The 27,994-nt window shown below is 41.5% G+C and overlaps 1 protein-coding gene across 1 annotated transcript; it reads right to left on the reverse strand.

Moving 5' to 3' along the window:
* Positions 1-27,991, reverse strand: ctsd (cathepsin D). Its single transcript, XM_041197956.1, has 9 exons — positions 27,835-27,991; positions 23,216-23,372; positions 11,519-11,642; positions 10,156-10,274; positions 4,601-4,800; positions 4,325-4,447; positions 3,313-3,457; positions 2,702-2,800; positions 1-1,021 (listed from the first exon to the last, which is right to left on the reverse strand). The coding sequence occupies exons 1-9, from the start codon at positions 27,897-27,899 to the stop codon at positions 860-862; spliced, it is 1,194 nt and encodes a 397-aa protein (XP_041053890.1). The 5' UTR covers positions 27,900-27,991; the 3' UTR covers positions 1-859.
* Positions 27,992-27,994: the final 3 nt, after the last annotated feature.

Consider the following 27,994-nt stretch of genomic DNA (forward strand, 5'->3'; position numbering starts at 1 on the left):
TAACATGTTGGTATTTCAGTTTATTCAATTACATCTACCTCTAGTACAACCACAGAACAGATGCCAAAATATTCTTAAAACAATTAAAATCATGTAGATTATGTAACAATCCTTCCATTGTTTAACAACTCAAGTTTTTCCTCATCTTTCCCTCCCACTTTTTCTCCCTTCCGAGTTTTCTTCACTTTCTATTTTGGTTCCTTTTGCAGGTTCCACTTTTGCCTCACTTTAGTGTGAATCAGCAAGAGCCAAATTCTGATTTTTCTCTCCCTTGATCCTTCCTCAAAAGTCACGATAAATCACACTTAGCACCTTCACTGTTAGGGTTAATATTTCTTCCTGGATTGGGTTAAGGAGTACATGTCTTTGACAAATCAGTGTGACATTTTTGCCTTCTTGAAAACAAATACATACAGCTAATGACAAGTGATGCTCCATTGTATTAAACATCACATTTTGTAAAAAGGGATCAGAAAGGTCAATCTCAAGCAAAGCAAATGGGACTTGGAGCAATGGATAGAAACATGTGTGTCATCAAAAAGTGGATTTATTACATTGAGACAAATATTCAAACCACAAAAAGGTATTTTAAACTAAAAACAAGTACTATCATATAGTGAAACGGATCACCAAAGCCCTGAAACAGACAATTTTACATTCCCATCACATCACTAGCATTCTGCTCTTCCATTAGCTTGAAAGTAATCAGCCCATACCCGTCCATTATCAAACGCCTGGAAGTCATTGCGATAACTTACTAGTCTAAGGGATTCTCATTATTACCGTTGCAAGTTGATTTTGAACATTAGTGCACTTCAATTTTCAATATTCTATTGGATTGTTGATGTGGCAGTCATGGTTACACAGCCTTTGCAAATCCAACCCTATTATTGTCTCTGTCAAACTCTGTATAGTACTGCCCAATAAATACATCTCCAAGAATCCACAATGGGCCAGCAGGAGGTGGAATGTCAAGGGCTATGAATCCACTTAAGCAGATAGTCATACCAGCTTGTGTTTCCTGAAAGGATAGTGAACAAGTATTAAATCATATCTTGGGAAAAAAAACAATTTTAACAGCCTAAGCTAAGCCAAAACATCCAACAATTAAGTATTCACTTCCTCCACCATTGATGTACTGTGGCCAGTATGCATGTTCTACGGGATGCAGAAAGTGCCAAGGCTCCTTCAGCAGCACCTGCCACCTCTACCACCTTGAAGGACATCAGCAGCAGGTACATGGGAACACCAGGTTCCCCTCTAAGACACAGACCATTCTGACTTAAACTTGTATTCTTCATTGCTTCTGGGTCAAATTGTTGTAACTTCCTGCCTAAAGGCACAAGACTGCAACAGTTCAAGAAGCCACCCCACTACTACCTTTTCCCTAGGTGGGCAAAAACTGCTGGTTGTACCAATGATGCCCAGATCCCATGAATAATAATTTTTTTTTTTAAAAAAAGGAAGACACAGTATCAAAGCTATTGAGGCATCTGCCCCAAGACACCCACCTCAGACAGGTACCCAAACAGACCTTTTTGATGGCCAATAGAACACTTGCATTCGCTAGATTACCAGGTGTAGCACCTTGTTATGGTAGATACCACATCTTTAAAAGAAAGGAAAGATACTGAAGAAGTACACCTCCTGAGAGGTCAGCTGATGGGGGATGGTTTTCCAACTCAAGTAATTTTAACATATTGAAGGGACAGGGCAGAGGCAAGTGTAGCAATCTTTAAATCATTTCATAAACATTACATCCTAGGTGAGAGACAAAGACGTGAACCCTTCCACCCCCTCACTTTTTCCACAGCCCTGATTATATGATTTATCAGGATACTGATCCCAGCCCAGTTCAAGTGAAGCCCATCCCAATGGAGTAGCTCACTCTTAAGTACTGATGCCTGTGCCCCATGAATTGAAAGCCCTTCTTCCCACACTATTCTTTTGAGCCATTTAATTCTCTAATTTGCTTGACCTTATGCCAATTGGCACATGGCTCAGGTCACAATCCAGAGATGATTATCTTTAATGTTCTGCTTTTTAAATTTGGTCTATAACTCCTCAAATTCACTTAGAGCATCATTCCTGGTTATACTTTTGTTGGTTCCCACGTGGGCCATATCAGCTGGATCCTCCCCTCCAAGTTCCTCACCAGCCACGAGGAGACGTCCCTAACTATGCCACTAGACAGGCATCACAACCCTCAGAACTCCTGGCTGCAGAGAATAGTATCTAACCCCCTGACTATAATGGTCCATCACACTCACTCCTCTGCACTTCCCCCGCTTAATTGCATTCACCACCATGGTGCCATGGCCAGTCTGCTCATCTGCCTTGCAATCCTTCTCCACATCCAGAGATAGCAAACACCTCATACCTGTTGGACAAATCAGCAGCTCAGTTTCCTCCATCACTACGTACTGGTTCTCCATACCTGCCAGACTTGAAGTCACACTCTCCTGTCTCTGACCATTGACCAACTCTGAAGGTTTTGCCTAACCTAAGAGGTGTGACAAAATGCCCCGGTAATTCCCCCTCCCCAATTCTGCAACTCAGACTCTAGCTCTGCAACTGAGCCAAAGTTGCACAAGCTACAGATGCGGCTGTCCGGATTGCTGCAAAGTATACAGTACATCTATCCACTCCCTTCTGAATTAGTATCAGGAATCAAGCAAAAATTTAAACTTTAAATACCCACCTTAAGGATATACTGTTCTCCAGTCAGAGAGAAGGTCCGTCCTCCCAAGATAAAGTCGATGGGAGGAAGCGAGGCGACTTTGTCACAATCAATCTTGTACTGAGGAAGGAAAAAATATACAAGTTACTGTTGTGATTGTTTTTGTTACAATTTATCACTTACCCTTCACTGAATTGTGTTCTAGGAATTACTAGAAAAATATAACAACCAACAAGACACCCCAGACTATTGAAACACACTTCCTTTCCCTTCTGAAGGCTCCAGCGGTTTTTTGTTTCAAAACTCCCACCAGCCGCGAGGTGGATTCCCCAAGTGCCTGTTCTTCACATGAACTTTGATAGTAGGCATCAACAAACTTTTCCAATTGTGAATGGCATAATGTCCAAGTCTGGTTCATTTCTCACCCAATGCCCCCAACATGAGCATTTCCCACCACAGTTAGTAATCAGAACTCTTTTCTCCACCCCAGCTCCTAGACAAGGCACCTTGACCAATTGTAGCTTCATAACTGCTGCTGCAACTGATAAAAGTGCAATTCAGAGGCAGAAGACTGGGCTTGGGGTGGGGAAAGAGGCTGCGAGATTGTAGAAATTACTGTTGTAGATTCTCACCTCTCCTTGAGTAAGTGGTACAGCTCCAATGGATTTCTGCAGGGCTGCAACTTCCTGAGCAGGTCCAGTGATTAAAGAAGTTCCTGTGTCTACAATAGCTGAGCAGCCTCCTTCACACAGAGTCAATGTGTCACCAATGGCAACTCTAATCAAAAAGACAACACAGCAAGGTCAATAGGTCAGTCCCAGCACACACCTGATAGAAATGCTGCATTAAAAACCTTTATCGCTCAAGGCAGAATCAAGTTTGGAAGGTCGATGTATATTGAAGACCTAAATCAGACAATATTAGGCCTAACACTACAATTTACACTTGCACAATTTTTTCTGCATGGAAGGTGTTGCGATATTTCAGAGTCCTGAATCAAAAAAACTGTACTAAAACATGAATGTTATATTCAATGGAAACAAGATCAGGAATTTCAAGAGAATGAGAGACTTAAGTAAATCATTTTTTAAAGCATTAAAAAGGGACATTAGAAAATGTCCCATGTGCAGGAATTCAAAATAAATGTAGATGTTCAAAATAAATGTAAATGATGAGCTTCAATTTCTTCTCTTAAAATGGCGTAGAATACGCATTTCCCCCAATGAAATTAACAGAATTAATTAAACCACGTGATACAACTGCAAAATTATTCAATTAAGGAGCTGTAGAATCTGTAATAGACACCCACCCAGGTTTTTGGGGAACGTGGGGGCATATTGCAGCTTAGCCAGAGATAGCAGAGAGATTAATTTTGAATTGCTACAACATGGAAGTGATACATGTTCTACCAATTGAGTCTTGCATTTGCATGGTTCTACAAACTTTTGACCAGTCCATAAAATATCTGTATGATAAGACAGCTGCCTCAGAGAGAGAGAGAGAGAGGTGAAGTTGAATAGCCTTAATGGCTGTTCCTGCCCTGTAATACACTCCACTCCCAGCCTCATCTTGTGCACACAGAAGTGCTACAGATGCAAATTTTACTACTCAAGTGTTAGTCCTGAAACATGCAAACAAACTTACTTATCCATTTGGACCTGCCAGTATGCCTGACGGGTCACATTCAAGTAGTAGAAATCTCCAGTGTAGTACTTGGGATCAGTGCCACCTAACAGAAGCTCACCCCCTGGCTGTGTGTCTGGGTTCCTAGAAAATGAAATGATAAAAGCATCTCCATCACTTTGAACAATGATACAATTTATAGATAGTTATGCTGACTAGTCTGTCAGAGTTTTCTGCCCACACATGTATAGAGTATTCTGAAAAATATTTGGAATTGAATCAGCTTCTATATCTTACCTGTTCAAATAGAACGAGAACACATTCCTTTGCACCAGTTTTTGCCTCATGATATTGTCGAACACTGGAACAACACCGTCAACTGAGATACGTGGGTAGGCCATGCCGAGAATACCATCAAATTTAGCAGCAATGAAAGCCACACCAGGCTGTTTGATGGCCTCACCAAACAACTGATTCTGAATTTTGATATCACCAATCTGCAGGACACAGAAGCAGTCGTTCACATTTCAGAAAGAAGCACTATTTGCCATAGTTCCCTCCCCTCACCTCTGTCAACATTAAGTTTACTGGAACACCAGTACCCAGTCTCTTTGCTAACTGGAAGCATGGAGTACATTTGCATCTAGGAGAATCCTAGACATTCATCATCTTCCAGAAAAGATGGATAAAGTTGCTCTTCTCGAACTCAGGTCCTATGTGAATGGAGATTCAGTTCACAAGAGGAAACCTCAAAGGGCAACTGGGCTTAAGTGGACTAATTTACAAGATTAGGGGGAGAAAATAGAATTGCACTGACTAATTGTAGAGCTCTTCCAAACAGCTGGTACAGGCTTAATAAACCAAATGGCCTCTGTGTTGCAAGATTCTATTTGACCATAAAATGGGTAGACTGAGCAAGACTTAGAAAGCAGAACTTAGTTTTAACTAAACAGAATAAGTGCTTTCATTAATAAATTTTATTTTATATTAAAATGTATAAACAGACAACTTGGGGGAAGAAAAAACTGAAAGTTCAACCATAAATAGGATGCAGTGTAATTTGCACCTACACCCACATGGTACCATGCACAGAGCTCACCTTAATTAACAGGGTTACCTTTATAATATTGAGTGAGCTTTGGGCATCAAAAATCCCGAAATGGAAAAGGGACATGGCTCCCTGGTGGAACAGATGATGATGGCCAGGTAAATGAGTGCTAACTTACCACAGTTAGGTAATGCAGAAACTTAAAAGGGTCTTCCAAGGACAGGGAAACAAGGAGAGACTAATTATGCCATCCAATGATGCAGATACCAAGCACTTCCACAAGAATTACTTCTCCATCTGTGACATTGCTTCAAGGGTTCCTGAGGGTATTGTCCTGGGCCAACCATCTTCAGTTGCTTCAAAATGATCTCCCCCTCCATCACAAGGTAAGAAGTGGAGATGGTCACTGATGATTTCAGGGTGTTTAGTTCCATTCACACCATCTGAGATACTGAAACAATCTGTGCCCACGTGCAACAATACCTGGATGTCAGTCAGGTTTGGGCTGATAATCAGCAAGTAGCATTCACACTACACAAGAGTCAGGAAACAACTATCTCTGACAAGAGCAAGTCTAACCACTGACTCCTGATGTTCAATAGCATAATGTCGAAACCCCACCAACTACTGGAAATTTAGTTGGAGCAGCCGCAAATACTGTAATTACAAAAACAGTCACTACCTGAGTATTCATTAGCGAGTAACTCACCTCTCAGCTTCCTAAAAGCATTTTCACTACCTAGAAGAGTCAGGAGTGTGATGGAATATCTTCCACTTGCCGAGTGGACTACAGTTCTACCAAAACTCAAAACCCAATACTTTCCAGGACAAGGTAGACCACTTGACTGGCATCCAATTCACAACTTAAATATTCACTCTACTGCCACAACATGGCTGCAACGTGTACCATTTACAAGGTGCACTGCAGCTTGCCAAGGCTTCTTCAATTGTTTAAAAGGGCAGCAGGTGCATGGCAACAATCTATAATTTATATACCGTCCTGGCTATTGCTGTTCTTTCACTGTCACTAGTCAAAATCCTGGGACATCCTACCCAACAATACTGTGGGAGTGCCTTCACAGCAAAAGCAGCAGTTTAAGACAGCTCCCAAGCATTGTCCCAACTGGTGAATGAAATGACTTCTGCTCAAGCCTTTATACACAGGAAACAAACAAATAAAAGGAAGTCTTGGCAAGCTGAATTTTGTTAGATTCTGATCATGGGGCAGAATTTTGCAGCCCTGTTTCAGCAGGGCAGGGCTGTAAAATGCAGCAAGCCATTCAATAGTCCAATGACTTCAGTAGGACTGTAAATTCCCACCAACATAAGATTCCACCCACTGTCTGAAATGGCTTCTTCCATCCACATCCAAAGACTGATGGATCATCCACAATCATTTCCAATCCTTGACTATCATTGACTATAACATGCTGTCAGAGGTGACACTCTTTTGGAGCAGCAGAAATGCAAATTGGCATGCACAAGCATCTGGACCTCTCAAATGGTTTCCAAAACAGTTAGAACACTGCTGCTTTCATCCAGCTTCTGCTTTCATCCAGCTTCACTTGCCAGTATCCATCCGTGGCATCAGATCTTTGCTTGGCAAGCTGTGGCAAAATTTCTTCAGGGACATGAGGAAAGTCTTCACCCAGAGGGTGGTGGGTGTGTAGAATTTGCTGCCTGGTTTGGTGGAGGAGACAGAAACCGTCAACTAAAAAGAGGTACCTGCATCAGCACCTGAAGACTGATCAGGCACTGGAAAGTGAGATTAGAATGGGCAGCTAGTTTATTTTCTCTTTTTCAGCTGGTGCAGACACAGGCTGAATGGCCTCAAGTGCTGTGACTTTTCCAAGCTTCTATAGTTGGCACGTAGTGAGATCTCTTCCAAGCTTTATGGAGGTCCTTTATGCCTAGGTCCATTCTCAGCTTTCCACCATTACAATGCTGCTAATCCAGTCTGCAGAGTTGCCATTTTCTTAATTACTCCATCTTTTCAACTTCCTATCTTGTCTCAAACTGGACCTCTCTTTGGAAGATGTAGAGTTGGTACTTTGCTCATCTACTTCACCAGGAGGATATCCAAGATCTGTGAAAACAGCTTCATAATTGCTCAGGATCTGTTTAGCAGTCAATGGCTTGGTGCCATGCGAGAACGTTGTAAATCTCTTCTGGTACATGGAGGGTTACCAGTTCAAGGTTTTGACTCTTTCAGCTGAGATGAGTGGATTTTGTTTAAAGTCTACTATCTGCAATTGCAGATCTTCTTTCCTTCCATTGCATTAGACTCTCAGCTAAGTTTGTCCTCTTGGGGTATGCATTGTTCCATCAGAAGAGCCTCAACTTTACCTTCAACAGCTTCATTTTCAGGTCATCTTCTTGATCAACTTCACACATCTGTGAAGCTCATGATGTTCCATGTAGCACCAGTGTCTGACATTTCACATCAACTTGCTGTCCTTCTGCCGTCCTCATCCCAATAGACACAAACCATTTTTTCTTTAAGACTTGACAGTGCAACTTTTTCTGGGGTACAGACTGATTCATCAGAATTATCTGACATCTCTCCAGCAACCTTATTCGCTTGCTTTTTTTCTTGCCAGTCAAACACTTGCATGCAAAGTGATTCCGCATCTTGCGGTTAGAACACAGCTTTCCCTACATTGGACATGCTTCCGTTTGCATGTGGTGTCCACGCTCCCTTTTGTGTGATGTCCTCTACAATATTTACATCCTGTAGTCTGGCCTGGGTCTTGCTGCTGGCCCTTCTGGAAATATTTTGTCCTTTCCTTCTATTGTCTTGCATCTGCAAGGCCTGGACTGCCTCTCAGCATAGTGCAAAGCTTCATCTGTTCTCCCATTAACACTTAAGCTGATTAACAACCTCAAGAGCTTCTGCACATGTCAATAGCTTTGAGTGCAATTTTCTCTTCTCAGCAGATGTACTCTCACTACAAGGATTGAAACTCTCTCTCTGATCAGATTACCTTTGTTGCCCAAATTCAGAGGACTCAGCTAGATGTCTTAGTGAAGTCACATATAGATCAATATTTTCCCCCTGTGCCAGAGTTCTGGCATTGAATGTGTACTATTCATAAATATTAGCAGAGGGTTCAAAGAAAGCCTTCAAAATTTCACAAGACTGGCTTTTCTGCTCCTCAGTCACATCAAGGGTGCAATACCACTTGTAGCACTGTTTCCCCAGCATAGACAACAGAGTTGCTACCCTTATTCATTTGGGTTTCCTTGTTTACCTCTATGGCAATTTCATAGTTCTGCCATTGAGACTGGAAGGATTTCCAATTTATTCCCAAATCCCCTTTCATCTCTATAAGAGGTGGTACTAGAATATTCAAGTCTACTGACTCACTGAGCAGTCAATTTCCTTATAAAGTTGCAGACTGAACATTTTAAATTATTCTATGCTGTTTATTACAGCAGCTGGCTCTTTTACAGCTGTTAAAATACACTAGATTTCAGCTACACACTCTTGACACCATGTTCCAAGTGGTGGATGAAATGGCTTCTGCTCGCAAGCCTTAAATGGACATAGGATGACAGCTCACATGACTATGGCATTCCACAATGCAAAGTCACTTCTCCAAACCACCACCTTTTCAAAGACAATTAGGGATGGGAAATAAATGCTGGCGAGGTCAGCAATGTTCACATCCCAGGAATGAATAAGTAGATAACAAAAACTCTCCTCTTTTAGCTTTAGCTAAAGAGCAACCCCACTCCTCACACAGGCCACAATTAAGGTTTGAAATGATGTAATCAATTTTAGGCTGAGCTTTAAATATTCTTTCTACTTTTGATTTGGAAACCTGGAATGTCTTTTATAACAGCAAATGAGGCTGATAATTATGGCAAATGAAACATATGGAACTTGCCACATGGTGCTTCCTGCAAACATCAAAATAATGAAAGTAGATCAGTGGCTAATGTGAGCAAAAATCAAGCATGGTGGGATCTCTATTCAAACAAGGTAGTGTTCACCTAGTCTGAACCTCTAAACTGTCACTTTCTCATCTACCTTGGTGAACCGCATACAACATTAACAAGTCCGGCAATGCTACTGAAAGTGATCCAATATAGTGAACGTGTATGTAAAAAAAATAAACCACACACATTAAATTGATATTAAATCAGTCTAGTAGTGAGGAAAATTGCTTTAGACCACTTGCCCCCTCTCATCAGCAATAAGGATTTCACATTGGGAAACCCTGATATTGCTCATGGCAAACAAAGCATTATGGTTTTAAGGACAGAAACATATAACTATGCAATGTACAATATTATTCTGTTCTGAAAGGTCAATTGCATAGTATATTCAATCTATAAAGCTATGGTGTCTAATTAGTGCAATGTTGAGTTTAAATGCTCTTTGGGACATTGCATCTGAAGCAGCTGAAGATATAAGCCACTGTTCGTATTAGTGCTCTCATCCATTACTTTAAAATATGCAGGGGGGTGCAGAGAAAAAAAAAAAAAAATCAGCTTGGTGAGCATGGAGCAAAATGGAAAACCAAGGCTTTATTCTGTCCCTCTAAATTGGGAATGATTTCCTCTCCAACACACTTTAGGGCCAAGTTGAGAAAGTGCACCAGCTAAAGCCAATTCACATGTCTGAAAATATTCAAATTAGAAGCTCCTTCTCCAAATGCCCCATTCTTCCGTACAAGAGGATTTCACACAGAATTATAGTGCTTAATGCTTTATCCAAAAAGGACTAGTTAAAATTATTGGTCATTTACGATATTCCAACTTTGTTCTCCTTAGCAAGGTAAAAAAGGTCTGTACATACTGTAACAGTGTCCTGGCTGAGGTATCCTGATAGGCTGCCAGAACCATACTGAATGGCAAATTCGGTCCCATTCTTCACGTATGTGCTGGACTTTTCAGAATTATATTTGTGATGCAACACTTTTTAAAAAGGGAGAGAAAACGGGTTATGGTAAAAGTTGGAAAATAATTATCTGTAAAAACAACACATTTTAGCTCTCATATTACAGGTACTGGTGAAAAGACTGCCAATAATTTTTGATGATGGCTTGTTCCTCCATACTAAGAGCTACACTTTCTCCTTACATATGGTCAACAAATACTCATTTCATTAGCTTTCCTCACTCCCTGCAGACTTAAATGGTGAGCATGTGCATCCCTTCTTCAAACAAAATCTTCAGGCTTTTCAGAAAGAAGCTTGACACTTCCCAAATGAATTTATCTTCGCTTGCTTTCCAAATAAAACATGGGCATTATTTCAGCTTAAAAATCCACAAACTATGAGCTTACTACAGATCTTGTAAAGTACTGTCAGACTTTGGTACCATTTTAAATTCCATATTTATACTGTTAGTTGATATCTTCAGCAGGGGTATAACTTCATATATTGAAAAGCTGATATTTGTATGAAGACTGCTCTCCTTTCTACTTGACCACACTAATGGACAGGTAGGTGTCCTATAGCAGCTCAAATAGAAGTTGATTCAGAAACCACCTTCATAATGCTTAGGTTCACTAATTAAAATATATCTATATTCTTTTGCCGCACATAAAATTGATATTTTGAATAAAAAGCCTTTTTAGACTTTCCTTCCCATCTTTATTTAACTTAGATTCCAGTTGGGTGAACCCAGCTTTCTCCCAACCATCTATCTACTCAGAATACAACTGTTACTATTTTGGGTCCCCATTGGTTAGCAGTAACGATCTCCACATTACTTTAGATACAGCATTAGTTCAATGTGGAGTAAAGGTCTCTATGATAGATGAGCAACACAGCTGAACCCAAAAGCACCCACTATGGGAAATTTCCCATTTCCTAAACCAGTTATTCTTCTGTCGCTAATTTAGATGGTCAATTTATGGCTCTTTGGACCTATTAGGAACTTGGCACAAACTATCCTAACATAGGAATCGGACTGAAGCTACTTCAAACTCCTTACAACCAGGGGACAAGACTTCAGGTTTTCAATCCAACTCCAAACTCCATTATGTCATCCAGTCCAACAGTCTTGTGTTTAATGCTTAAAAGGTAGAACATAGGACTATTCCAGCAATTTAATATGCACAAAAATTCCCAAAAAGCTGGATACGTTTTTTTTTTTTAAAATGGGACACAGGAGGGAGTGTGGGTGGTGGTATAGGGGCAGAAAAAATAAACTTACAGCAAGCAATGTCTGTTAGAGAACAATGAATGGAAGGGACCCAGAGGTTGGAGGAACCAGTGTCAAACACCACAGTGAAGTTTTGAGGTGGTGTGCCAATATCAATCTCCCCATAGTACTGGGCCTAGAAAAAAAGCAAATAAAAACAGTACATTAGAAAGCTCAACTATAAGCAGCATTTGCAGGGTCCCATAAACTTACATGGGATATACACTGTAAACAGTTTTTAAAAAAGGTACTATAGTAATAGTAATCCAGTATTATATACCCTTCTACTGATCATGCCAAATCTTACTGGGATCAAGTTACACAGGTGGTAGTCCACTAGTAATTTGTTCACTTGTCCAAGTGACCATTTCTGGCAGCCGAGTCATTGGATATAATCTATTTACTCTTTTCCATTCCATTCTTTCAACCCACATCACTCCCATTTCCCTCAGTTCAAAATTCCCAAGGCCGACTGCAGCACCTTTCTGAATCTTCTTGCCTCAAGTGATTCATTTCCATACTGGGCAGTACAAATGTTAACCAAGCCATTAGTGGAGCTGCCCAGAAGATCTGACTCTATAATAGACTCGGACCTAGTCCTAGATTCCCCAACCAGCAGACACAGTTTCTCTATCTACCTTCTGCTCCCCTTAATACTTCGAATTTCTGATCAATATAATTCCTTAACCTTCCAAAAACCCAGTGAATACATTCCTAAATTTGTGTACTCGCTCCTTGTAGCTTAACCCATAGCGTCCAAGCAGCAATCTGCTAAATCTATGCTACACTCCCAAGGCCTATGTAGCTTTCCTGAAGTGTGGTGCTCCCTATGGCTCACAGCACTCCAGGTGTGGTCTAACCAGGGTTTTCTAATAGTTGTAGATGAGTCCTACCTTCTTGTATTCTATTTCTCTAGCTATAAAGCATTCCATTAGCATTTTTGTACTTGTACATATTTTAATGACTGATGTATCTGGGTATACCATCCTCACCCACTGCAGTCTCTTTGGCCTTTTGAGCTTTTCGCCATTTATTAAGTACCCAGTTCTATCTTTTTTAGGTCCAAAGTAGATGTCTCCATTGAAATATTTACTAGTTCCCTCCACCAACCCCATCCCTGCAGGGACTTAATCTATCTTCACAATTTTATGTTTCCATCTACACCTGCCATTGCCATTTATTTTAACGTCAAAGTTAAACACGTGGCTTTCTATTCCATCATTTAAGTCATAACTAAATACTGAACATTCACAGCCTCAATTTCCCAGTTAAGAGTGTCAGTTACAGCACAAAGAAACCATTCAACCCACTGAATTACTGCTTGCTCTCTGCAGAGAAATCCAGTCAGTCCCCATTTAATCCTCATAGGCTTGTCGGTATATTTCCTTCCAAGTGCCCATACAATTGCCTTTTGAAATCATTGTTTGTTTCCATTTCCACCATTTTGTGGGCTGAGAGTTCCACGTAATTATCACTCACTACATATAGTTCTGCCTCACATTCCCCTACATCACTTGCCCAAAAATCTTAGAATGTGTGCGCCCTATGTTATGGACGGGAGGGGTTAATTTAACCAACACTAATTCCTCTTCTCACCACCCATCTATAAACAGAGATGTTTTGATTGGTTTCCCTCTTCATAAGCAGTGGCTTTTTTCCCCAACCCCACACTTTGGGTGTGATCCAATTTTCTATTAATAACCAACAGCAAACTCAAGATAGGATCAGCTCAAAAGGGGTTAGTTTATTTGCCCACACAAAAACATGGAAAGGAGGACTGCAACGTCATCCCCTCATAGGCAGACAGAGAGGCAGACAGAGAGGCAGACAGAGAGGCAGACAGAGAGGCAGACAGAGAGGCAGACAGAGAGGCAGACAGAGAGGCAGACAGAGAGGCAGACAGAGAGGCAGACAGAGAGGCAGACAGAGAGGCAGACAGAGAGGCAGACAGAGAGGAATATTGTTTCACGCGGGTTCCAGAGTCCAGAATCAAAGTCCAATGAGATATTCTTTGGCTGGAAACCAACACTATTTCTTCACTTTTCCGATGGCACTGACTGCAAGATGAAATTGATTCATCTGTATGTGCGTCACATAGGTGATGATACATAATTTCTAGCAGTATGTAGGTGGCCCAGGTAGACCTACGCCGAGCTCCTCATCTGTGAAGCTGCTAGTCAGATGTTAAAGAACAGACTGAGCTATTCAACAAGCCAGAGACCTAGGTCACATGACCCCTACCTCTCCATCCGAGTCTCCGAAGGATGTGCATCAATTGTTTGGAATGTGGCTGAGTTTTGAAGATTGTGAAATAACCCAGCCATTACAAATTGAAAGGTTGCAGGACCTTTTGTCTTAGCAGACCACCAGTCTCCTTCTGGCTAGCCTGGGTTATTAAATGCAGGTAGCCTTTGAATAGCTCTTTGAGGTTGGGCTGTGCAGTCCACAGGTGGTCAGTAGTGGCTCCTCAGAGATAACAAAGGTGTGAGTTTCCCTGAAACTACAATGTGGCTTCTTTTGTTCAAGGGTCACAGGTGGATATAGGCTCAGCCATTTTAAGGGTCTTTGCTATTTTGTAAATTTTAAAACTGAACAATGGGGATACTTTATAAAAATATACAAGGCAAGGCTTTAGTACCTCACACATAGTCCTTGCATTATCAGCAAATAGGAACAGTTTTTCCATGTCTCCTTATCCAACACTGTTACAATATTGTACTGTACATTATCAAACCTCCTCTGCTTCAAGGAGAGCAACTCCCATTTTTCCAACATAATCCTGTAACTAAAGTCACACAATGCTCCAATTAAGGCCTAACCAGAGGTTTATAATAAGGTTCGGCATAGCTTCCCTGATTTGTATTCAATGCCTCTACTGAAGAAGCCCAAGTTCCCACATGCTGTGCAAACCACACTCAGTACATCCTCCCACTTTCAAAGATCTATGCACATGCACCAACAGGTCCCTCCATTTCTGTACAATTTAGAACTGTCATTGAGTCCACACTGCCTCACCCTATACTTCCTGCAAAAATACATCACCTTTCACTTCTCTATATTTATACTCAATTAACAACCTGGATGAAGATAATTGGGCCAAACTGGTCCTGAATAAATTTTCAGTCTGTGTGGAGCTAACTATCCCAGCTAGATCTGCAGTTGGGATGCTATAATTGGATAAGGCAGGGAAGCAAAGTGATTTGACAGGTCTTCCAAATTGACACCAGCTGGAAAGAGTTCATGCAGACATTGAATTAAGGCAAGATTGAGTTGACTGACCATCAATCTGGCAATATGGTCCACAAGAGAATGAGAACCTGTTATAACTGACTGGTAACTGGTGTACCGTTTAACAGGGCAAAGACTGGGGAACAGCAAATTCAGCAAGACATAATGGAATGCACCATCAGACTAACAAATGTCATGCAAGAGAGATTAGAATATCATTTAATATTTGTTGAACAACTAGCAGAATATCCAAGCTAAAATGATCAATTAAGTTAGTTTTAAATTTTGTAGACTTATCAGAAAGAAAGACCTCAAAATACCAAATGAACTGGATTAAAACATATCTCCTGTCAGCCCAGTCCTATTTTACTTGCTCTAAACTCCGATTAGTTTATTTTTTGAATAACTTACATTTATAATAGCATGTCTCATACATAGCCTCAGGAAGTTCCATTCGATGAATTACTTTCTTCTCTTTCCTCCCCCACCCCGAAGTGCAGTCACTTGCTTTATAGGTTCAAGTACTGGTGTACAATTAGCGCCGAGCTAAACAAGCAAAATGGTGCTGCTCTGTTGAGATCAGGATACCTGCACTCTACAGTAACCAAGGGAGTTGTCTTCTAGCTTCAACCATAAGACTCTGCCAAACTGGATACTGTAGTAGAAAGATCCAGTGCATTAAGGGTTAACCTGGGACTAGGCACAGTTCCGCCCACTGGTAATGTAAAAAGGCACTGACAAAATCAGGGCAGTGTATAGCTAGGCAGCAATATGTAACAACATGCCCTGGAGTTCTCTCCATACATGTACCCTATACTGCAAATATGTACATAGCTCAGTAATGTTAATAAAGACCTCTTGGTAACTTCTACAAGACTGCTTAATAGCATCTAAGCAGTACACACTACAGGTAGTGACAACCCAACAAAATGGGTACCAATTTGGAAGATCACCAGCAGGCTGGTTTTCAGGCAAGCACAAAAGAATAGGCAGCATTTGAGGGAGTATTAGACTGCAAGCACATCTTGCACCCCCTCAAAATCATCCGTTAAACAGAACGGTTACAATATAAAATGATGAGACATGAAGCTACAGAGTGGAACCAAAGACAAAAAGTATCTCAAACAGAACTGTACCAATTTACTGGTTGTATTGAACAGATTCCTTGTTGGACCTTGTACAGCTCTGCAAAAGGGGGAATTCAGCATTAAAATTAAACTGTTAATAATGCTACTACATGATCGCAGTTTATTTTTAAAAGTAGATTTTCTCCTTCCCATTGTATGCAACTCAAAGGGTGTCTGTTATTGTACAAGAGTTATGCTAATCTTGACATTTAGCAATTGAACAAAGCTGTGCCCATCACATCTCCAGAAGAGCAGAAATCCAGGTCACTAAGTAGGGCAGGAATTGTGTCAACTGTTCCCAGTGCAGGCACAACTTTGAAGGAACCCTTAGCACAGTGCAGGTCGTGCTTGCAAAGGGTGTATTCAAAAATGTACAATGTCAATTTAAAAAGTACCTATATTATGAACCACTTTATTTGCTTTTCAAAAAATATTGTATTGAAGGTCATCCTGATGTTCCAGAATCTCATTCACTTTAAATCATGCTGTGCTATTGAATGGCAATATCAGTGGCTGTATTCTCAAGTGAGCAATCCTACCTCCATAACTGACAGCAAGTGTCACACTTTCTGACTCTCAATATGTACCTTCAACCTTCTCCTATTGGTATGTTATACATGCAGAATGACCCATTGTGTTAGCACTTCCATTTCCAGCATCACACTCTTCAAAATACCAATCCTCAAAACCTCTGTCCAGGAGCTACTACCCATCTTAAACCTCCCTTTCTCTTTGAAGTCCTTGAGTGGATCATCATCCTCCAAATCCTTGCCCATCCTGCAACTCTGTTTGAATCTCCCCAGTTTCTTGCCCTTTCCATTGCCCAAAATGGCGTGAGCAAAGTTGGGAATTATATTTTGTTACTGCAATTGTGGCACATTATCCCATCGCACCAGCTAGCTCAAGGTGGTTCATTTTTTTGGATTAGGTCTTTGTGATGTACCATGAATTTATATATTGTTGTGGGGAATTTTCAGTCAGGGAACATGGTTCCTTGGCTGTGTGGTAATCCTCCCGACATTAGCTTGGCGAAAAGGATGTCGGCACAACTCCTTGGTGCTGTTGCTCAGACGCCTGCTGCTCGTGAGCCAACCTGGGTCAGTTGAGAACAAAGGTAATAGGCTGAGCTAGTTAACAATGCAAATCTGTGTAAGATAAGGACAGATGTTGACGTGGGTTGTATATGTATTTTGTGTGCTTAAAATAATCAGAATCGTCTGGGCATCGTGAACACCCATAACCTTGTTACGGGAGGGCAGTTAGAGAGATGGATGTCTGCAAGTAGACTATCAATATCCAGCGGAGTTCATCTCTGATCGTTAACAGGCTATCAAGACTTAGAGTTTACCTCCGGCTGCATTGTAACATGAACTTGACGGTGTACAATCATTAATATGAAACGGGAAGCAATCTCCGCTGTATTGTTAGCCATAGCAATGAATGAAACTGTCTTACTATAAATACTGGATACATGGTTGTGTTCGTTAGATGTGACTCTGCTGTAGTCCCACATCTCATTGCAAAGATAATAAAATCAACTTTGTCTTCGCCTCCAGCCAGGGTCTCGTGGCTTTCTTTTGTTTTCTCTAGGCCAAACTATTTCGACAGGAAGCCCTCAGCAAATTAATAGACCCCAAGAAGTGTAATTGAGAAATCCCCCCCCACAATATGTTAGATGCTATATACAAATGCAAGCTGCTCTTGATCTGTATGATAAACACAGTGATGCATGAGAGCAGCTCATTGCCAAATTGCTGCATTAAGTTCAAGGGTCCACATGCAGAACTGGGCCCCATGACTAAATGCAGCAGCAATAGAATGAAGGAGACCTGCAAAACAAAGGATAAGGATAGACAGGAAATTAATTTCTAATTCTTAGTACTGACAAGTATGCACAGAGTAGGAAGTCATATATAGTGACCATTTCAGATTTCTCTTTAAAATTACTCTTTCAAATCCATATTTCCAGATATCCACAACAGGCAAAACACTTTATCAAATTCATCAGAATAAAAACCATGCGTTCAAGCAGTCCCCTTCAGTGGCACACAGACTCCATAAAAACAAAAACAAACAGTCTGAGGTGACACATAATATGCTAGTGACCTTTAGATACAGTTTTTCACCTTCAGCACACAGGCTGGACCTTGTTGCTGAGTTCTTCTGTACAACTGAGCTGCTAATGGGACCAGGTGGGACTGGCTCCCCATACTTAGATTTGTGTCTGTAAATTTCTGGGTTTAGACTATCACACTTGTGGATCAAACTAGGTCAAGTTATTTATATTCAGTAATGACAGCATTACTGCATTTCTTTAATGCAAGACATTTCACTGGGAGTTGGAAAATAAAAATGCTTTTTTAAACAGGGATAAAATGGCTGTATGGGTGTAGAAATTAAGCAAAGTTAGCTTGGGTTAAGACATGTAAAGTTAGGAGTTTACCAGCTAGAAAATTGGTGGGTGGGGGGGGGGGAATTGACACAAATTGTCAGGACAGAAAGAGAAGACAGAGGTACTCTGGCCCCAAGCTCTGGAATTCTCCCCCTAAAACATGCCATCTCATTCTCTCTCTCTCTTTCTGATATGATCTTTAAACCCTGCTTCTGATGAAGCTTTTGGTCATTGGATTCCTCATTCTGTGACTCTGTCATAATGCGACTGATATCAATAAAACCATTTAAGTGTCTAGAGACATTTTACCACATTAAATGCGGTAAAATTGTTAAAGAGATTGTATTACATAGGACAGCTCTCCATCCTTTATACAAATCCCCAGATATATAAAGAAACAAAGGAGGGACGGACCCTCATGGTACATGGAAAAACTGATGGCAAAAAGTCAAGATTCATCATCCATTCACTATAGGCCAAGTATGAACATTAACAACCATGGTTAAAATAATTTTCTAATTTTAAGTATAATTTTAAAATATGGTTTAAAAACTCTGGTCAAACTGCGGGTCAAGTTCCATATTTTCAAAGTCTAGGAAAAACTGATTACAACACTTAGTAGGCACAAGGGCAGCATGTGACTGAATTAGCCTATTCATCATGTTGGGTGGTTCACCACTTACATCCGAAGAAGGATGACAAAGCTTATTGCTGGGTTGCCTGACAGGAAGCAGAGATGGAAACCAGAACTGCAGTTCAGTACTAAGCTTACGCTTACAGTGTCATGTATTTTGACATATGTTGAACAGTGACTGCAACAACAGTTTCATGGCTTGCAACCAATAATTGAGAGCAAGCAAGACAATTAAAGAATAGTCATTACTAAGAACATTTTACTTCAAGACATAAAAACTGATTTGACTTAAGAGTGACAGAACAAAAGCACACTGAACTTTAAAACATGTTGTGAGGAACCTGTTTTTGGAAAAATTTGAAGGACATTGAATTTTGCATATTCTTTCTTGAGTTTGCAATATTAATTTGGGCTGTGAAAATGCCAATCCTCAAGTAATCACAGGTCAAGATGGATGTCAAGCAGGGAACACCTGGAGAGGGAAGAGATACTTTATATATCTAAGTTGACAAAGAACTTCTGTTGCTAGACTAAAGACTCTTGCTGATTGGTTAAAGACACCTGGCCCAAGAGAAGTATTCTTTGAACATCTTACTCTAAAACAGGGTGTGGGCACCTTAGGAGCAGGCTGCAAGAAAAAGACACTTTCCCTCTTGCTGCTCCACCTTTGCATTAAACTTTCCTCAGATACATCTCATCAGGGTTACACACCTGTTTTCCCCACCCACACCACCCCCAAGAGATCACATAATTGTGATAAGAAAGGGTAATCAAAGTCAGTTTCACCAAAAAATCCATCTGAAGGAACTTCTAGACCTATTGGTGACCAGAATCCTGTTAGATCAATAGCATCGATATCTCTTCGAATATTATTCTTTTTTAAAAGAACCGTTCCCATGCTGCAGCCTCTACAGGGGACTGTTTGTTTTGTCCTGTTTTGTGTTTGAGTGTGTGTGGTAGTGGTGGTGGTGGGGGGGTGGGGGGTGGTGGTGATGGTTCGAATTTATTAATTTTTTTTTAAACCGGGGGAAAATTATACTTCTAAACTATAATTTGTATGTTAACCAGTTTATTAACTGATTTTTTTTAAAAAGCTTGTTTTATAATAAATCAAAATGTTTGTATGTTTACTGAAAGAAACCTGGCTAGAGTCTTTTTATGCCAGGAATAACAGCATCAAAGATAAACAATTGGCCAGTTTTGAGTGTGAATTAAACATTTAAACTATTGCTGTGACCTGTGGGGAAGTGGGACTAGAATTAACTGCACACCCCTCCCATCACCGTCTGTAACAAAGCATTAATTTTAAGAATTTTTAGTTTCAAAAGGTGAAACATTGATTTTAATTTCATATTTTGATGGCTTGAAATAGACATGCATTTCACTTAACTAGATAGCACCTTGCCAACACTTATACTTACCACAAATAAGCATGAACAAATGTCCAGTGCTCAATTTGCTTAAAAGCAAAAGATAAAAGCAAAATACTGCGGATGCTGGAAATCTGAAACCTGCTGAGTTTTTCCAGCATTTTCTGTTTTTGTCTCAATTAGCTTACGCTGACTGTATGTGACATAGGGTCAGGCTGACAACATATTCACCCTGGAATCAGGGGACTGAGCTCAGGTCCCGAGTCTGAGCACACAACTCTTAAGCTCACACTCCAGTGAAGTTCTGAGGTGTGTTATATGGTCAAAAATCCTCTCAGAATGAGATGCCAAAAACAATGTGTGCTACAGTCAGGCACGGGCACTATTTGAAGAGTACAGTAGTTCATGTGTCTTAACCCGATATTCCTCCTACAGGAGGACTGTCATTCTTTTATAGTGTATGATCTTGCGCTGCACAAGATGTATTTGACAGACATTAAAACAGTACCTGCCCTTGCCACAACCTCCACCGTTGGTAGGGCAAAGAGGCAGGTCCCGCATCCACCCCAGCTCGAACAGAGGTCGAATCCAGTGCTGTTTGCACCCATCTGATCTACACCAGCCATCTGAGTCAACCACCCCAACCCCCACTCCCCTCACCCAGAGTCAAAGTTGATGTGGCAACATGCATATTGTAGCCTGGAGCAATGGCTAGTCCAGCATTCTTTCTAACACATGGCTGACCAGGAATCTCACCCCAATGTCAGGTGGCAAGGGTGGGAATGTTGGAAGGATTTACAAGTTGATACTCAACTTGTTTGGCCACATTACGAACACACCTTCCTTGGCCATCAAGTCCTGGAATGGGATTTCAATCCGGAGCTTCTGGCTTAGAGAGGCAGGGATACTATCCACTGCACCACAAGACCTCCTCACAACAATACTGCTGTTAGTAAATCAAATATCCTGGACTGTAATAACAAACTGGTCCAAGGCACAGTGTGTTTCAACAGGTACGGTTATTACAATTTTGCTTTTAGTCAAGTTTGCCAATATTCAATTCATGTAATCCTGGAGCCTCAGGCAGGGGTGGATGGGTACACCTAAATTGAGAAAAAAAAAAAAAATCTACATTTAAGCCACAGATTGGTCACAGCTCACGAATATAATTTGTTTATTTCTTAGTCTCGAGAGAGAACTCATCCTTTTGCACAACTAAAAGATTTTCCGCTTTCCTCTTTCTCCCACCCTCCCCATTCTCAAATCTCTCCTGCTTCTTTTAACCCCTTTAAAAATTCTTACCACTTCTCCCCATTTCATTTTCCACTCCTTTCACCTGACTTTTAATGCTTTGAACTTCTTCCTATTTTTCTCATCACTTCAGTTTTCCCCTCTCCTTAACCAGTCCTCCTTATGGTTCTCCAAGGACTGCAGTCAGGCTCTTGGTGTTGCTAGCCCAAAGGACTGGCAGCTCTGAAGCCTCAGCAATGCCACCAGAGGCTCAAAATGGAGGTGCCCATGGTCAGCTATTGAAGTGTAAAATTTAGGATGATTAAAGGCCATAGGCCCGACAGGATGGAGGATAAACTGCACCAAGGGATTGTCGGGACAAAGGTTGCCTTTTGAGCACGTGGGCCCCTCTTTGGGACATGAAGCCTATAGCTCTAACAAAAGCCCCCAGGCTGCCACAGGGCAGGCCTCCACGAAGCTGGTGGCTTTCGTCGGTCAAGGGACTGGTTCCATGGTTGTCAAAATGTCAACATCCCTGGGAATCGACCCTTCATTATGCAAATCAGCTGCCCACTTCATTGGAGCAGAACAGCTGATCTGTTTCACCTCTTACCCTATTGGCAAACTTCCCTGGCAGGACTGCAATGGGGAATGATCAACATGGTACACCAAGAACTGTCACTGTGGTTCCCTATTTTACCAGCCCTCTGGATGCTAGTAAAATTCAGTCCCCGACATTCAAGATAATTTCCTTCAGTTCTGACAGTATCACATTTTGCGAGCCACTATTCAGATAGTAACTGAGTTTGATCAATTAATGCAGGGCTGGTGATACTGGGAAACCAGTCCTATTGCTAATTCAGTAATCGAGTGTCATGGGGCTGAATTCCCCACCCCCCCCCCACCATCGGGGTGGGGGTGTTGTGCGGGGGCAGGTGGGCGCAAACCCAATCGGGGCCATGCTGCCATTTTACGTGGGCGAGCCAATTAAGGCCTGCCCAGCGTGATGCTTGCCCAGAAGCACTGAGCGCCCCCTGTGTGGGTTGGTGGGGGGGTATTCCGAGTCAGGGCTTTCACACATGCAAAAGAATGCAGAAATCTCCCTGAGGCACGGAAGTGTCTCAATTTACACTGAAGGATGGTAGAAAGATTAACATTGCTACATTCACCACTATCAAGAACACCATCTTTCTGGCTGCAAGTAGATTATTCACAACGGTTTGCAAAAGCTAAATGACAAGCAGCACATAGGCAACCTAAGAGATCCAAGTCATGGAGGAGGAAGATGCAAGTTAACACCCACTGCTTCAGATTTGACCCTTGTTGCAAGGAGAGCATGCACAGTATTGAATAAACAAACAAGTATTAAAGATGTTTTTTCCTTGAATGATACAAGCCCAAGAATAGGCCAACAGGTATATGCCAGTGTTTATGCTCCATAGAAACCTCCTCCCGCCTACATTGCCAATATATCCTTCTATTCCTTCCTCCCTTATGTACTCGTGTCTTAAATGCATCTTTGTCTGCAAATGTTGATATTATGCTTCCTACACTGAAAATCATTTATATATAAATATTAAAGGACAATTATTCAAACACCAATCACTGGGAGATATGCCTTAACATACCCCCAGGCTAAAAGACAGAACAGAAAACAATTATTATTTAACCAATTTCATATCTATGCTGTCACATTCACTTTAATACACAGTTAGAAACAGTACTCACATCCAGGTAATTTTTCAATGTCTCTGGAGTGGGCTCATTGCTATGTGGAAAGCCCAAATTATATTTGAAGTACTGGTCTCCTGCAAGGAGCTCCTCGATGCTATTAGCAGAATCAGTGAAGGTTCGTCGAATTGAGCGAAATTTTCTCAAAGGAATTCTGTAAAACAAAAATACAAATTTTGATAGGGACAAGGCAGCTTAGAGCTACAAGCATCTTGAGAGCAGTCCTTCATCACAAACTAGACTTGGGAGGTTCTAGAAACACTGCATCATTCAATATCACTGCTCGATCAGCAAGCATTCAGTTAGGAAGCTCCAGTGAATGATCCTGTAGAAACAAGCACATCATTTCGAGAAGAAACAGGCGAGAAATGGTTCAAACTACTTTTGGCAGCTGATAAGCATCTTTGTGCCATGTCCCCACTCCTTGTGTTTTAAAATGATGAGTACTTATGAGAAGTGTTAATATGGTAAGAATGGAATAATTGCCACTGAGAGTCAACATTAAGCCCTACAAGGTCACCTTCAACCAAATATAAGGTAAAAGCCCTTTAAGCACTCCCAACACTATGAAACCTCAGCTTCAATGTAGGGGTTCTCAAATCGATGATCCTTATACTATTTCTGACAAATTGCTGAAGTGTAGGCAGTTTTGTGCAATGGATCCATACTGATCAATGATCACATCAAGGCAGCCCGAACACAGATAAGACAAAAGGCAGGAGCTTTTTAATCCAAAATCTGGAATGAGTTTGAGCCAGAGTTCCAGAGACATAAGTACAAAACATTATCTCAGCTTGCCAAGATGATGGGAGCAGAACGTAAAGCTATTTGCCTTTTTAATTTCACACATTTAGACATTATTCAATTTTCTCTCACTACCGTTTAAAGTCTCCTTCAATGATATTAACAAATCCTTTTGCTAAAAGGTCTGAATTACAGTTGCAAATAGTCTCTAGTTCCTAGAACTGCCAAGAATGAAAGTTAAGAAGGACTAGAGGAAAATGGGATTTTAAGAACGTCTCATATAATGTCTTTCACATACTGAAGATATTCTAAAGCACACCGTAGCCCAACAGTGTAGTCACTGTAACATAGGCAAACATAGCCAATTTGCACATAGCAAGGTTCTATAAATAAGAAATGAGATGGATAATCAAATAATCAGTTTTTCTGTTATGGCGGCTGAGATGAATGCTGCCTTGGACATCAGTAAATCTTTCCTGCTCTTTGAATAGTGACAAGATCTTTTTGTTCAACCGTATAGGCAGATGGGGGTCACTGTTAATTAGATATTTTACCTGAAAAAAAGGAGCAATTCCAAATGCAATAATCACTCAATTATTGCTTAGATATATCAAGTTTAATCACAAAGCTCAAACCGGCTGCATTGCTGGGCCAAGTCCTGTGATGAACCTGCCAGGAATACATTTAGTCAAACTTAGTAACGCTATTTATAAATCTCCCATACTCTTTCCAAAATGTAGATTCTAACTATTTGGCATAAGGTAACTTATTGGGAATGAGTTGCACATCTGCAGCCCTTTTTAAAAATTAATTGCAAGCAATCTGCACTCTCCAGCATTCTTTGGTTTTGTTCTGCCAACCTCAAGTTTCTTTCACCTCAACACTTCTGAGGCATGCAGAAATAAAGAACAGAATGACAGATGAATTATGGGACAAAAAGGTGCGTTGGGAAGGCATGACCCAGGACAAAAGGCCAAATTACAGGATAGTTCTTGAAAATTTAGGACTGCTGGCTACCCTGAGGTGGAAATGGATGGGGTCCAGCTGCAGGGTAACAGTGTCAGTGCCCATCAACATGATGGCTAAGAAACTGTTACCTTGGAGGTCAGGTGCTGCTAAGAAATTATCTTGCAGTAGATCAGGTTGCTGAGAGATGGGAGGAATTATTGATGTGGCCCATGAGGGGCTCATGCATTCCCATTGATCAACTGCACTTGCTCTAGGATCAAAAGCCCTGTCATCAGGTGTTTGTATCTTTGCCTGCCTTCTTCACATAGTTTTCATACACCAATATTTGTGCAATCGCAGATAGTGGAGAAGAGGATTTGCCAGAGGAAGGCCTTTGCCACACAGCAACATAGGCCTTATGGCCATCCGCCAGCACCACTCGAGGGGGAGTGAGGTCAGGAGGAACCCAACCAAGGTGGTCTTCATCTCTGAAGATCATTGTGAAGTCAGCCCATGTTCAAAAGGCACACCAACTATCTTCAGATATCTGAGGCATTCTCAGGGGGGTAGCTCCTGACCTGTGCGTGCTCCTACAACAAATCTGCAGTCCTGTGGTTGGAGCCCTATGCCAGCTGTCCTGCAGCCCTAAATATCTACATCAGTGGCTCATTTCAGGATTAGACAGGGAGGTGTGGCATTTCCCAGGCTGCATACAGAATGTGACTAATGCCCTGCTTTTGATAGCCAGGCTGCTAGAGCATCAGGGACATCTCAGTTCCCACAGGGACAGTGAGTATTAGACTGCACAAGTGGCCACAAACACTCACTGGGAGCAGTCAGCTGCATTTTGAAAATCAGAAGGTGTTTCACTCCCTCAACATTCAAGTTGTCTCAGACCACTGCAAAATAATTATTCAGGTGTCTACTTGTTTCCCAGGGAGCTCGTATGACTCATACATCTTAAGGAACTCCCAACTGCCATAGCTATTTGAGGCCTATGCCCAAATGCAGAGTTAGATCCTGGGTGACAAGGGCTATACACTCAGGACACAGCACAGACACCTGTGCTTCATCCCCAAAGCCTGCAGAGGAGCATCACTGCTCACCAAGGGCAATCATAGAGGACATAGATTGCTTAAAACAGAGTTCCGGTGCCTTGACCAGTCTGGTGGAGCTTTGCAATACAGACCACAGAGGGTGTCCAGGATTGTCTTTGTCTGCTGTGCCTTGCACAACTTGTCATTGCAAAGAGGAGAAGAATTGTCAATGACATGGAGAAGCTGCTAATCTCCTCAGATGACAGATCTTGTGGCAGCTTTTTCAGAGAAATACCAGGTCTGTCAGGGGCAACCACATCTTCAATTGCTTTGACCACGAGTGATGTACCTACCTGAACATCAGTACCTCACCTGCAAACCTTTGCCTGCTGTATGTCCACTTCAGCCAGCCTCCATCCAACGCAATGGCCTCACTACAGACATCCTCTACCCCCGAGAAGAATATGAGTCAGTCCTCCCAAGGATACTGGCTTTACATTGAAACTCAAAGCCAATGAAGCTAGAATGAGCCATCTCTCTGCTCCTTGACAACATTGTTCAAGGCCATGATTGCACAAGCAACATATCACTCCTCACACTCAGTAGTGACCTCAACCACACATTAGTGACCTTAACCAATCTGCTTGGCAAGTCATTTATGGGGCCAGCAGATGCAGCATGTTCAGCTACGTTGTATTGCTTTGGGAATACAAATCAGTCCACACAGACAGTGACCACAAACACATTGCCACCTTGTTGCCTACATAAGTGAGATGCCCATCAGTCTACTTTATTCAGCAATGACCGCCAAACGTGAAGCATGACTGTGCAATATCCCCTCCAAAAGGAAATGTTTCCAGAAAAAAAGTGCACATAATGCACACAATAGTCAACTGAACAAAATATACTGCAATATCTATACATATGGGCACAGTATAACACAAGTGTCTCAGCACCCATGCCACCAATGTGCCCCCAATACCTTTACAACCATCACACCTTGTTGTGGCATCAGCAGAGGTAGGAAGCAGAGAATGATACTCCACCATGTGACTGCACAAGACGTGCCCACCACACATACTTAAAATTTGAATCATGATGGTGTGCATTGTGGATCACAACACACAAGTGTAAATGGCACTCACTTTCTGTCCTGCCATCAGGAACCACACTCTTCTTATTAAATTCCACCCTGGATGACAAATATCACCTAAGCAAGTCAGCTCAGGCCTGCCAGCTCACATGGGAGCCAGCTGCTGACTTGCTGGTGCACAATACAAGATGGGGATGGGACACCTTTTAAAAAACACACACACACCTATTATTTATAAAAATGCCCAATACACAGATTAAACCCCAGAAACAAGTAGTAAGCCGCTGGAATTAATTGGCCATTCAAATTTGAAAAATTGAGGTAAATAAAAGATATCGAGACCAGTTAGGATTAGAGTTAGGGGTAGGGGTGGGACCACAATAAAGGAGTTCAATGCTAGATTTGTCAGCAGAAAACGGGAGGATTTCTTTGGAGAATGTGAAGGAAAATCAGTATGTAATATAATTACATGGAATTATTTATTTCAAAAGCGTGAACACAGCCAGACACACAAATGAACAAACAGAAAAGCCAACAACTGCAACAAATACAATTTTAAAATAAAACGCTTTTCATGATAAACGCAACGTGGAAAATCCTCCTCACCACAGACGTAACCTTCAATAAACCAGCGCCTCTAGTTGCTATTTGCAATACTGAGGAGAGTCTTGGGAAAAAGCAAGCAGCTGAGCTGTTTTAAAAGGGAGCGGGGACAGAAACCCAGCAAAACAATCCTTCATCACAGCAGCCCAGTTTATCTCAGTAAGCCGCTGTCCTTTCAAACCCCCACTTACCGTAAGAGCCCATGGCAGGCAGCAAATACTGCCAAAAGCAGCAACAACGAAGCTCCCACCTTCATAGCAACCACTAGAATATCTGCACAGCTCCTATACTCAAACCGATGACGGAGCAGCAGCCTCGGCTCGCCCGCCTTAAAACTGTGCGTCAGCCTCG

The sequence above is a fragment of the Carcharodon carcharias genome, chromosome 10 (genome assembly GCF_017639515.1).
Source record: "Carcharodon carcharias isolate sCarCar2 chromosome 10, sCarCar2.pri, whole genome shotgun sequence".
NCBI classification, from domain to species: Eukaryota; Metazoa; Chordata; class Chondrichthyes; order Lamniformes; family Lamnidae; genus Carcharodon; species Carcharodon carcharias.

Bases quoted from the DNA above. Each gene is read 5' to 3' on its own strand.
- ctsd (XM_041197956.1), bottom strand. From the start codon at position 27,899: ATGAAGGTGGGAGCTTCGTTGTTGCTGCTTTTGGCAGTATTTGCTGCC. The intron at 11,643-23,215 runs GTGAGTACTGTT...CTTTTTTTCTAG, and splicing joins CATTGAAAAATTACCTGGAT to GCCCAGTACTATGGGGAGAT. The intron at 2,801-3,312 runs GTGAGAATCTAC...TTCCTTCCTCAG, and splicing joins TACCACTTACTCAAGGAGAG to TACAAGATTGATTGTGACAA.